This window comes from Triplophysa dalaica, chromosome 10 (genome assembly GCF_015846415.1).
Source record: "Triplophysa dalaica isolate WHDGS20190420 chromosome 10, ASM1584641v1, whole genome shotgun sequence".
Lineage (NCBI taxonomy): Eukaryota > Metazoa > Chordata > Actinopteri > Cypriniformes > Nemacheilidae > Triplophysa > Triplophysa dalaica.
This window is the reverse complement of record NC_079551.1, coordinates 2,272,419-2,285,573: the sequence shown is the minus strand read 5'-3', so window position 1 is coordinate 2,285,573 and position 13,155 is coordinate 2,272,419. Positions and strand designations below refer to the sequence as shown.

General features: G+C 39.9%; 1 protein-coding gene across 1 annotated transcript in view; it reads right to left on the bottom strand.

Annotated features, from left to right (window-relative positions):
• Positions 1–130: 130 nt before the first annotated feature.
• The window catches only part of LOC130429788 (uncharacterized), a 39,440-nt gene continuing 26,415 nt past the window's right edge, over positions 131–13,155 (bottom strand). Inside the window, exons 14-19 of the mRNA XM_056758572.1 lie at positions 11,871–11,963; positions 11,296–11,394; positions 2,758–2,824; positions 2,482–2,677; positions 584–2,384; positions 131–305 (exon numbers count right to left, since the gene is read on the bottom strand). Coding sequence (XP_056614550.1) covers positions 131–305; positions 584–2,384; positions 2,482–2,677; positions 2,758–2,824; positions 11,296–11,394; positions 11,871–11,963 — 2,431 coding nt within the window. The remainder of the gene's footprint in view (positions 306–583; positions 2,385–2,481; positions 2,678–2,757; positions 2,825–11,295; positions 11,395–11,870; positions 11,964–13,155) is intronic.

The window sequence follows — 13,155 nt, the reverse complement described above, 5'->3', positions numbered from 1 at the left end:
AATAAATGATAATAAGGTAGTTTTAAGTATTCACAGTATTTTGATGTGTAATTTATAACAATACAATCCATGTTTATTATGAAAATATTTTATTAAATGTTTTAAATGCCCAATCTATTGTGAGGGACACCTACCTCAGTTTGAGTAATTCACACTTTGTGTTCTTGAGTCCATCACAGAGTAGCCTGACCCCTGAATCCTGTAGATTATTATTGCTCATGTTTAGCTCCTCAAGACTATTATCTGAGCTCAGAACTCTAGACAGAGCTGAACAACTCTTGTCTGTTAGATTACAGTCATTCAACCTACAAGGACGGCCAAACAGATGACCGCATTAGATTACAACACAATGGTTAACAATCTATTTTTGACTTGAACAATAAATATATAAGAAATGTGTTTCTGTAGATCCATTGGCAGAGCATTGCTCTAGCATTGTTAAGGTTGTCTTGATAAGACATCTATAGACTAAATGCACTGTAATTCACTTTAAATATGTATCTGCCAAATGCATAAAGTAAAATATTTTTCAGACGAACAAAAGTTTTAAAAGCAAAAAAACAGACTTTATTACATTACTTACAGAGCTCTTTTGGAGCTTTTGACGACTGGTGACAATCTAACAAGACATTCGTCTGATTTCTTGTATTTTTGAAGTTCAAAGTCTTTCAGTTCCTCTTCTGATGTCAGCAACACAAAAGTGAGAGCAGACCACTGAGCAGGTGAGAGGTCAAAAGATGACAGACGTCCTTCACTAAGATGCTTCTGAATCTCTTGAACCAGAGTTTGATCATTCAGTTCATTCAGACAGTAAAACAGATTGATGGATCTCTCTGAACATAAACTATCTTCAAATTTCTTCTTGATGTACTGGACTATTTCTGTGTTGTTCTGCTTATTGCTCTCTTCCTGTGACAACAGACCTTGTAGGAGAGGTCGATTGGACTCAAGTGACAGACCGAGGAGGAAGCGAAGGAAAAGATCCAGATGTCCATTGTCACTCTCAAGTGCCTTATCCACTGCAGTCTTCAGAAAACCAGTCAGTGTTTCATTCTGGGCTTCTGACTCCATGTGTACTTCAACAAACACATTTTTCTTGTTCTTGTCTAGAAACAGATGTGCATACAGAGCTGCGATAAACTCCTGAATGCTCAAGTGAACAAAGCAGTACACAGTACCATGAATGATCCCTTTTTCTTCTCTAAAGATCTGAGTGCACATCCCTGAATACACAGAAGCTTTAGAGACGTCAATGCCACACTCCTTAAGATCTGATTCATAGAAGATCAGGTTAGTTTTTTCTAGTTGTTCAAAAGCCAATTTCCCCAGTGAATAGATTGAGTCCATGTCCCAGGAGATATCAGGCGAGTGTTCTCCATCATACTTTCTTCTGCTCTGTTGAATCTGAAAGCGAAAGAAGTGTGTGTACATTTGTGTCAGAGTTCTAGGAGTATCATCAGTGTTTGACTCCTGTGTGTCATCAGTCTGATCTTTGCTCTTCTTCTTCAGAATGTTCTGGAGCACAGTGGCTGAAATCCAGCAGAACACTGGGATGTGACACATGATGAAGAGACTCTTTGATTTTTTAACGTGATCAATGATTGTGTCGGCCATATTCTGATCTGTGAATCTTTTTCTGAAGTATTCTTTCTTCTGTTCATCATTGAATCCTCGGACCTCTGTCACTCTGTCGATACACTCAGGAGGAATCTTACCGGCTGCTGCTGGTCTGGTGGTTATCCAGATGTGTGCGTGAGGAAGCAGATTTCCTTTGATGAGGTTTGTCAGGAGAACATCCAGAGGAGCAGGTGATGTGATATCACTCCATATCTCATTACCATCAAACTTCAGAGGAAGACGACATTCATCCAAACCATCAAGGATGAACAGAACCTTTTTGTTTTTTCTGGTAAGCTCCAGTCCTTTAATCTCTGGGAAAAACTCATGTAAGAGATCCTTTAAACTTACTTCTGCTTTCTCCTTCAAGTTCATCTCTCGGAATGGAAGAGGAAATATGAAGCTGATATCCTGGTTTTCTTTTCCTTCAGCCCAGTCCAGAACAAACTTTTGCACTGAGACAGATTTTCCAATGCCAGCAACTCCTTTTGTTAGTACAGTTCTGATGGTCTGGGTTTGTTCATGTGGTTTAAACAAATCCTTGAAGTTAATCTGTATGTCTGGTGATTCTAGACGTCTGGAAACAACCTCGATCTGTCTTATCTCATGTTCAGTATTGACTTGTTCACCTCCACCCTGAGTGATGTACAGATCCGTATAGATCTTATTTAGAAGTGTGGAGTCACCCTGCTTTGCAATTCCTTCAAATACACATTGATACTTCTTCTCCAGGTCTGATTTTAGTTGACATGTGTAGATCAGCTCATCTAAACAAACACAAAACACATTGTGTATAGATATTAATCCTCATCTCCTGCATTGTGTAAGTGAGAATAGTACATAGTGATGTCAAGAACTTCTTACCTTCCAGAGTATCAGCAAGTTCATCTTGTTTCATACTTCTCAGAAAGTGGATTGTGACCTCAAGGGCTGTTTCCCTGATGTTGTTTTTGTTCTCCTGAAAGTCCTTCACATAGTGTTGTGTGTTTTCATTTTTCAATATATTCTTAAACCTTTTCAGCTCATTCTTAAAAAATACAACTATATTGTTTTCAAGACCCTGAAAGTAAAGCATGAACATAAAAAGTCCTTCACCCTGTTAAAGACAACTAATAGACTTAAAAATAAAAATAATTTTACCTGAAAGATTCGGGAAAAATCATCTTTAAAATGCTGGAGTTCTGCTGCTGATGTTTCACACTGAATGCTGTTAACAAACCAAAAATAATCAAACATGAGAGAAATCTCTTGAAATCAGTTATTGTTCTTAATATGCTTCACAAGTTGACATGGTATCAACAAATACTGTCAGCTCTTGTGAAAATTTTCTCATTTGTAACAATTTGGATACAATTATTATCTGCTTAAAAAATATGTAAATAATCGTGCAGTATTTCTGGTGATCTGTGGCTCTACTTTTCTGTTGAAATTATTAAAACTCTGAATTTACTAAAAAAGAGAATACTACATGTTTTTCGTCTCTATATCTATATTGCATCTCTGCCGGCGGCTAGTTTGTATCCTCTTACACTTGCTTCACCTCACATTTGTTCCTGGTCTTAATATTAGTGTATTTTACTATCGTTACCTATCACTGTCGTTGCCGAATTATTTATAACTTTATATTCTAAACCTATATTAATTGAAACGTAACGCCTCTAGCATATTAGCGTGTTAGCTTGCCTTCTGTTTACAGTGTGGAATACCATCTCCCCCTATTTGTCTTGTCTGCTAACTGTTTCTCTTTTTAAGCGTATATACTAAGACTCATCAAGCAACCTTGGTAAATTAGGATTGCACTTCATACCCGGTGAGTCATGGCTTCTATTCCTATTGTTGTTACTTGCACCTCATGTCATATGTTTAGCTTAGCCTTCTCTGTCAGCGGCAAGGGTTTTACATGCGATAAATACAGGGAAGTAGTTAGGCTGACGGAGAAGATCTAAGAATTAGAGTCTCACATCCAATCTTTATTTGAGGATAGCAAGAGTGTTAGGACCATAGAAAACTCTTTGGATGCGAGCAATGTTAGCGCACAAAGCTCGGTTCCGGTTGAAAAAACCCTGCAGCTGGGAAACTTTGTGACGGTGAGACGGCATAGTCGCAATACAAACCGGGAGCCAGTGCCGGAACGTTAACATAGAGGCACCAGCCACCATAGTCAAATGTTTACCGGGCGCCAGAGCGCCTGACATCAAGTCAAATTTAAATGTGCTGGCTACGGCTAATTGTAAATTTAGTAAGATTGTTATTCACGTTGGCACAAATGATGTTAGACTCCGTCAATCGGAGATCACTAAAGATAATATTAAAGAGGTATGTGAGCTCGCAAGCACGATGTCAGACACTGTAATATTCTCTGGCCCCCTCACTGCTTACCGTGGTGATGAGATTTATAGCAGATTATCATCACTAAATGGCTGGTTGTCTGAGTGGTGCCTGCAGAATAATATAGATTTTTGTCATGATTCCGCTATCATGTCATGTTTATTCTTTGTCTGGAAGCAGAGTCATGGCAAAGCCTTAGAGTTTTGTTTGAGAAAGACATGGCTTTGTTTATTTATTGGCTTGCCATGTGCTTTCTCGTGTCTCGTCAGTGTTTCCCGCCCTTTAGTCCAGTTAGCCTTTTCTTAGTGTTTAACACCCATCACCTGTTCCTTGTTAATTATCCTTTGTCTGTTTCCCCTTGAAATAGTCCTCATGTTTCATTGTCATGTGCTCGTTCGTTTTGTATCGTGGCTCTCTATCCAGTCCTAGTCTTGTCGTGCCTTGCCGTCTTTACCATGTGAGTCTTGTACAGATTATTACCTTGCCTTTTTGTGACGTTTTGTGACGTTTTGTTTAGTTTTTTGCCACTCGGAAGTTTTCATTTCTGTTTTGATTTTCATTAGTACGGTCCTTGTTTTCCCCTTAGTGGGTTTTTATTTGTGTTTTTTTAAGAATAAAAGCTGTTTAACCCCTTCACCACCGTGCCTGCCTGCTTTTGGGATCTTCCACCCTGCAAATCATGACAGATTTTATATATAACTGGAAGAGTTTTGAGGGCAGACCTGACCTGTTGAAACGAGATGGTCACCATCCCTCCTGGGATGGGGTTTCCTCCTCTCTAGAAATTTGGCACAAAGTCTTAATAATGCTAAAGGTTGACTACCTGGGGCCCAGGTCAGGAAGCAGACAGAATGGCTTAACCAAATATCTTGCCGTCTCACGTCACAGAATACAAAAATTGTACGACATGTAATAATCCCTTCTCTCAAACATTATAAAATAGAGACTGTGTTTGTCCCCCAGATTAGTAAACATTAGATAATGCGTAAACCTCTTGAAAGTAATTTAATAAAGTTAAACAAATCAAACATGACCAAAATACAGATAATCAACTGTTACGACTCGGATTGCTAAATATTAGATCTCTCTCAAATAAAGCACTTTTTGTGAACGATATGATAACCGATCATAAAATAGACCTGCTCTGTTTGACAGAAACATGGCTAAAGCCAGATGATTATATTACTCTAAATGAATCCGTTCTCCAATATTATTACTATAAACACTAGCCTCATCTAAAAGGCAGAGGGGGAGGTGTCGCTGCACTTCACAATAATTCTTTTAGCATCTCTAAGAAGTCTAATTTTAAATACAATTCTTTTGAAGTCACGGTACTTCACATATCAACACGTAATACTAAGGACAAAACATTTTTTTAATTTATTCTAGTGATTGTATATAGGCCTCAGGGGCACCACACAGATTTTATTTAAGAATTTGGTGGGTTCTTATAAGAACTAGTACTGGCCGCAGATAGAGTCCTTGTCGTTAGTGACTTTAACATCAATGTAGATAATGATAAAGATGCCTTAGGAATGGCTTTCAAAGACAATCTTTAGATTGACAAGATTTAAGACAAGATTTAATACTATATTATGGTATAAATGTGGACGATGGGAAAATCCTTCAGCAGAGTGAAGACATTTCGGATCATTATCTGATATTATGTGTGCTTCACTGGCCCACTGCTGCAAATTAAACTCCTTTTTACAAGTATGGTAGACCAGTTACTTTAATTACCAAAGAAACTTTTTTTTGTTGTTGATGCTGCTAGAACGTAGTGCTGAATTTGACACCATTGACCACAGCATACTCCTACATAGACTCGAAAATTCGTCGGCATTAACAGAATACCATTAAAATGGTCTAAGTCTTATTTATCCGACTGTTTTCAATTTGTAGCAATAAACAATGTGTTGTTACGCAAATCTCAAGTCCAGTACAGTGTGCCACAGGGCTCAGTCTTAGGGCCTCTGTTCTTCGCATTATACATGCTACCTCTAGGAGATAAACCGACACGGAATTTGCTTTCACTGTTATGCTGATGATGCTCAACTTAATATTTCCTCTAACCTCATTTAACACAGCAGTTCCATCGAATAATGGAATGCATAGTCGATTTAAAAAACTGGATGAGTAACAACTTTTTATTACTGAACGTGGACAAAACAGAAGTGTTACTTACTGGACTGAAAACCGCCATACGTAACAACCAAGAACACTGCTTAACTATTGACAGATGCTTCATAAAACCCTAGTCTTCAGCTAAGAATCTTGCCGTTATATTCAATAGTAATCTGTCATTTGACAGCCATGTCGCCAACACCTGTAAAATAGCATTTTTCCATCTAAAGATTATATCTAAACTACGTCATATGCTGTCACTGTCAGATGCAGAGAAATTAATCAATGCATTCATGACATCAAGACAAGATTACTGTAATGCACTGCTAGGTGGTTGCTCTGCAGGCCTATTACAAAAACTCCAACTGGTTCAAAATGCGGCAGCTCGAGTTTTTACACATACACATAATCTAAGGTTCTCAAAAGCCTTGCACTGGTTACCTGTAAAGCAACGCATTAACTTTAAGATCTTGCTTATTACCTTTAAAGCCCTACATGGTTAAGCTCTGCAGTATTTGATTGAACTCCTATTGCATTACAGTCATCCACGTGCATTACACTCTCAGGCATCCTGTCAGTTGGTAATGCCTAGAATTTCAAAATCAAGTGCAGGTGGTAGATCCTTTTCCTATCTAGCACCTACACTTGGGAATATTCTTCCCTGCACTGTCCGGGAGGCAGACACACTCTGTCAGTTTAAATCTACACTAAACTTCTCAGTCTGAAAAGGGTGGCTTGCTCACTTCAGGTAGGTGGAGAGTTCCTGCCTCAAGTGGAGGAGTTCAAGTATCTGGGGGTCTTGTTCACGAGTGAGGGAAGGATGGAGCGGGAGATTGACAGACGGATCGGTGCAGCTTCTGCAGTAATGCAGTCGCTGTACCGGTCTGTCGTGGTGAAGAAGGAGCTGAGCCGCAAGGCGAAGCTCTCGATTTACCGGTCAATCTACGTTCCTACTCTCACCTATGGTCATGAGCTGTGGGTCATGACCGAAAGGACAAGATCCCGGATACAGGCGGCCGAAATGAGCTTTCTCCGCAGGGTGGCCGGGCGATCCCTTAGAGATAGGGTGAGAAGCTCGGTCACTCGGGAGGAGCTCAGAGTAGATCCGCTGCTCCTCCACATCGAGAGGGGCCAGCTGAGGTGGCTCGGGCATCTTTTCCGGTGCCCCCTGGACGCCTTCCCGGGAAGGTGTTCCGGGCATGTCCCACCGGGAGAAGACCCCGGAGAAGACCTAGGACACGCTGGAGGGACTATGTCTCCCGGCTGGCCTGGGAACGCCTTGGTGTCCCCCCGGAAGAGCTGGAGGAATTGTCTAGGGAGAGGGAAGTCTGGGCATCCCTGCTTAGACTGCTGCCCCCGCGACCCGGCCCCGGATAAGCGGAAGAAGATGGATGAATGAACTAAGCTTTTTAATCTTGGATACAGTACACTCCCATAATATAAATCCTAAGAGGGTTTAGCCCAGAGCATGTGAGGGGAGCTAAGTGGGGTGCGAGCGGGGAGCGGAGAGTGCGAAATATAGTCAGAGCGCGGAGCATGTTTTTATCCAAAGGCCAGAGCGATCACTCAGTATCGCTCTGTTTCTGCCCGATACCGCTCAAACCATGAGTCTAGGGCATGCACAAATCCATCCCCAATTTGCCTGTGCCTTCAACAATTAAAAATACTGTTAGCCTACTGTGAGAATCTGGATTTCCTCTGTGTCCTCTACAAATATTGCATCTGTGTTTAATACAATATTCATATATCATTTGTATTCATTCATATTCATTCATATTAGTATTAGCTTCTCTTCTTATAATATGTGCCTTACTGTCTTGTTTAACCTTGTTGAACGTTGTATCAGATCTTATGCTGTTTTATGCTGTCATATGTTGATATAAGTATCTGTTGGTCTCCATCTCAAGGTTCCTAATGATGTCAAGGGACAATTGTTTTGATGCTGTAATATTGAGTATGTGTATTGAATATGTACTTTGTAATCATATCTGATTGTTCAGGAGGAATAAGACTAAACAGAAAGTCTGGTGATTTTCCACTGTTTTGGTGGTTTTATATGACGCCTCCTGATGCAAGGTTATAAATATTAGTCCTTAACAATAAACATTGGACTTTGATTGAACAAGCACCTGGTGTCTGTGTCAAACTTTGTCTCCAGGATCCTGAAACTCTGTGTGTTCCGTCGATCAGACTTTTCAACCGTAGAATATTGTTTAGACAAGGGGACGTAAGAAGCTTACATTCTTTCACCTACACTTCAAAAATCTTTGTGAAGGAGAGATGGAGTTCGCAAAATATTACCGAAAGCAAATCTACAGGTCATTCAGGTGCACAATTCCTTTTAAAAAAGTAGATCATAACGATGTTGAACATGAACAGGAATGTGGTGATACGATTTAAGTAAGGATTCACATTTTAATCTTAAAAGGCACATCATGGGGAAACATGACAGTGTGTTGGGCGTACATGGGGAGGCCAGAGCAAAACATGAACATTTTGAATGTTTCAATAGGAAATATTGGCTGATATTCAATTAAATATCAGTGTTGTCACACAAATATTTTAATGTAGCCTATGTAACCCTGTCTGTGATTTTTTTTATTTCATAGAGAAAGAGATAGGGCAGAAGCATCAACAGAAACAAGGTGTGGAACTTAGAAGTTTCTTCACTACAGTCAGAGCCCCAACCATAACTGTGTCGCGACACGCTCATGCCTCGTGCTCTGGAGAAGATGAAGGCTAGGCTGCGAGACCTGTTGAAAAAGGGGGATAGGTTTGTTCCGTCAGAAGACATTTAAACCAGTAGAAGAGGGCACATTTTTCTTGGCAACGTGGCCAGCTTCATTGATAGGACATTCTTGGGGTCACACGGTTTTGTTGAGCTGTGACCACATACAGGGGCACCATACTACAGACTTTATTTACCAGCTGTTTGAAAGTGTTCTAAAATACTGGAATGTGGAACGACATGTGATAAGGGTCGTCACTGAGAGTGCCAGCATTATGGTCAAGGCATTTAACACCTTCCCTCTGAGTGAAGAGGAGGATGAGCTCATTGATGAGGAGACCACATGAGCTGTCGCAGTTTGAAGAAGAGGTGGCGGCCAATGTTGAAAACATAATCAAACAGTATTTTACAGTATCCAGTTTACATTTGAGGTGTCCCATTCACATGCTTCAGCTGGCGATCAAAGGTGCCATTTATGAGCATGACAGTATTAATAGGCTGCTTGTGAAAGTCGGAAACGTGGTGAGAAGTGTGAGGAAAAGCACCCTGAACACTGAACAGACAGACCGTTTAGGTGTCCGCCCCACAACTGCCTGCATCACTAGATGGAGCAGACAGTTATAAATGATTGATTCAGTCCTTCGACTTTTCCAAAAAGATCCATTGTGGTAAACACAACTGAAGACCACTGCCGCAGCCGCTCACATCACCCTCAACAAAGTATTAGATTAGATTAGATTCAACTTTATTGTCATTACACATATACAAGTACAGTGTAACGAAATGTAGTTTAGGTCTAACCAGAAGTGCAATTAGCAAGTGCAGGATATGCAGTGTGAATAAATACAGAATATATGGCACCTGACGCACATTGTCCGTGTGCTTACACCATTGGCAGACCTCACAGTCAATTTACAAAGGGAGTTGGGGAACCTGGGGATGATTCTCCCTGCTGTCAGTGAAATAAAATCCCCACTCACTAATGATCCTGCCCTCCCCATGATGATTGCTGCCTTTGGTGAAACATTGGCCAACAACATCTCGTTACTATAGATATTATACCGATAAGCATATACTTTTAGCATCGGTTTTGGATCCACGTTTCAAAACTGAATGGGTAATTCATGACCAGTCTGTTCGCAACACGCTTGGGTTGATCCGCAACCTTCTTGTGTAGAAAACCAAGCGACCAAACCCTCCCCATGGGACACCAGACACAGACACCTCACCAGGCTCTGACTCTGAACCAAAAATGGCTCGACTGTATGGTTCATAATTCAGCAGGCAGTTGCGCACACCTGGAGACATCAAAGGTGAGGTTGAAAAGTTCCTTTCATCCCGAGGCAGAACCCGGACACAGATGTCATACAGTTTTGGAACGAAAACTCCAAGTCATATCCCCATCTGGCTAAAGTAGCTCGCGCCATCTTCGGCATCCCTAAGGGCTCTGTAAGTGCCGAGAGAGTGTTTTCTGCTTCAGGCCTGTTGTCCAGAAATCACTAGTCTAAAGCCTCAAACGTTGTCTAGACTTGTTTTCTTGAAGGTGAACTCAAAAGATCTGTATGCCAAAGCCTAATTTTTGGGACGACTAATAATGTCTGGGACGACAATCATTTCATTATTTTTCATTATTACTTATATAGTAATTAAGTTAATTCAATGTGTAAAGTGCATGAACGGAAAATGGTCGGTTCATGGTTGCATCGATAATTTATGTTCAAAACTTGGATGTTTGCTGTTCTGTTTGTTTGAAATTAGTCAAATTAGAAATGATGTTATATTTTGATTGATGCTGCTGCTGCTGTGAGTTCTTTATAGGATATAGGCTGCGTGGCGGACACGTCGCGGAGCAGATTTGCTGCATGTTGATTTTCCTTTCAGCGCCTATGTTTACAGATAAGAGCAGCAACCGACACTGGATGCCGCGTCCGTCAAAAATAAACAAATTAATGTCTGGTGCAAACATGAACTAGAATTACCGCAATCAGTGGTCATCATCAGCATGTGGTGTAAACGAGAGGGTAAGGCTTCTGTTGAAAACGGCAGGTGTTAGGCAGGCAATGCATGCAAATAATTTTTTTATTTGAGAGGCGTGGAACGATTTCATCGGAGCGGGATGAAATTGTAGGTGAGAGGGGAGCGGAATTGAGCGGAGCCATCTGGTGCGCCCTGGTTGGGCCTGGGTTCTCCTGAGTTAATTTTTTCTCGATTGGAGGTTACGATAGTTGTTTTTGATATTATTAGATCTATTATCGCTTTCCATAAATCTGAATTACACTACATAATACATAACCTCTTATTCATGCTGGCTGCATTGATGGCCAGGAAGATTTTGCCCGGATCACAACCATACCATACTGTGTGTTAATTGTAAATCACTTTTGATTATAGTGATCCTGACAGATCTAGCAGTGCTCTAAACTTTCATTATAAATACTAATTTCAGTTCTCTCTAACACAGTCTAACTGTGTCATTCAATAAGAAACATTTGACATACCTTTTGATATCTGATGGTGTTTTCTCACTGAAGTTTGGTCCATCGCCTTTTGACTCGTCACTCTTGAGTGACACGGACCTGAATAAAGCTGAAGTTGATCTGTGAGACACAAAACAGAGAAGGAAGAACCTCAAACAATACTGATGAGATTGAGACCCTGTCTACACTCGTGTGTTTTTATTTTCTTTCAGTTTTTGCCATTCGTCCACACTAAGATTGCATTTATAATTAACTATAAATCAACATTGTATTTTACTTTGATAAAAGTGTCTGCTAAATGCATATTGTAAATGTTTTAGGGGAAGAAGCTAGCATGCACAAATAAGACATGAGAAGTATCCAGTGATTTATCTGTGTTAGTAAAACTCTAAGAGGCGGTTTCCCAGACAAGGATTAGATTAAGACCAGACTAGGCCTGAGTTAAATTAGGACAGTTAAATTGTTTATTCAAGTATGCCTTATAAAATGACATTGTGTGCAATCTGAGACAAAACCATGGCACTGATGTACAGTACTGTATTTTAAGTGCAAGCTGTTGACTTGTAATTTTTAATTTCACTGGGACTTTAAAATACCTTTTGGTAACTGATGGTGTTTTCTCACTGAAGGACGGTCCATCATCTTTAGATCGATCACTCTTCACAGACACAGATAAAGATGATCTTTCACTAACAACACAAATATCAGAGAGGAAAATAATAATTTACTACAGAAATAACCTTTTACGCATATGAAGAGATTAATTCTTGTGTATGATAATGACAATAATAATAACAAAAAAACGTAACTGTATTATTGTTCCGTTAAAGACTGCGAATGGAGAAATTAGAACATTTAGCTTTCACACTAAAATGCTGTGATGACATATGGGCCTCATTGACTAAGGATCTGTATGCAAATTTGTGAGTGAAACCTGCGTATGAATGTTTTCAAACACAAATCGTAAAAACTTTCATATTAAAATGCTGTAATGACATATGGGTCTCATTCACTCTTTCTCTCTCTCTCTTTCTTTCTCTCTCTCAAATGAAAAAACATATTTTTCAACTTAGGATAATACTATATTTATTTAAAAACTAGTATACTATTTAATAACAAAAAAAAATCTGTGATTGCTGCTTTAGACTATAGCTCAAACTGCAAGGTTTCTCTGAGTAACAGAGCTTTTATGCCTAACAAGAACTCTTTAAACTGCCTGTCTTTGGACAAGGTGTTTTATTGTGTATGAACTGATTCTTAGAACTGCAGACTTGGAATTACTTGTGAGAGCACGTCTTTAGACAGCGACACATGGGGTTGTCTGGAACATGGTAAAGGGGTCATATGACACGGCAAAAATGAATATTATTGTTTGTTTAGGATGCAATGCAAGGTGCATACACAATTTAAGTTAAAAAAAAAAAAAATCGCTGTATTTTCCACAAACCGTGCATGTTTGTATCTCCTCTTTTATCTCTGAAAAAGTTTTCACAAAGCTAATCGCTCTGAAAGCGAGGTCTGCTATGAGTGGCCAGTATCCCAGTGCCTCGTGATTGGTTGAATCGAGAGACCGACAGAAAGGGAACTATACACCTACCTCAGTTTGCGTAATTTACACTTTGTGTTCTTGAGTCCAGCACAGAGTAGCCTGACCCCTGAATTGTGTAGATTATAATTGCTTATGTTGAGCTCCTCAAGACTGTTATCTGAGCTCAGAACTCTAGCCAGAGCTGAACAACTCTTGTCTGTTAGATTACAATCACTTAGTCTACAAGTCATAAAACACTTTAACAATTAATGTAAACAATGAGACGCATTGCCTCAGAATACAGCTGCCTTTATCTACAGTACAGTATGCGCTATCCATCACCGAATATATTT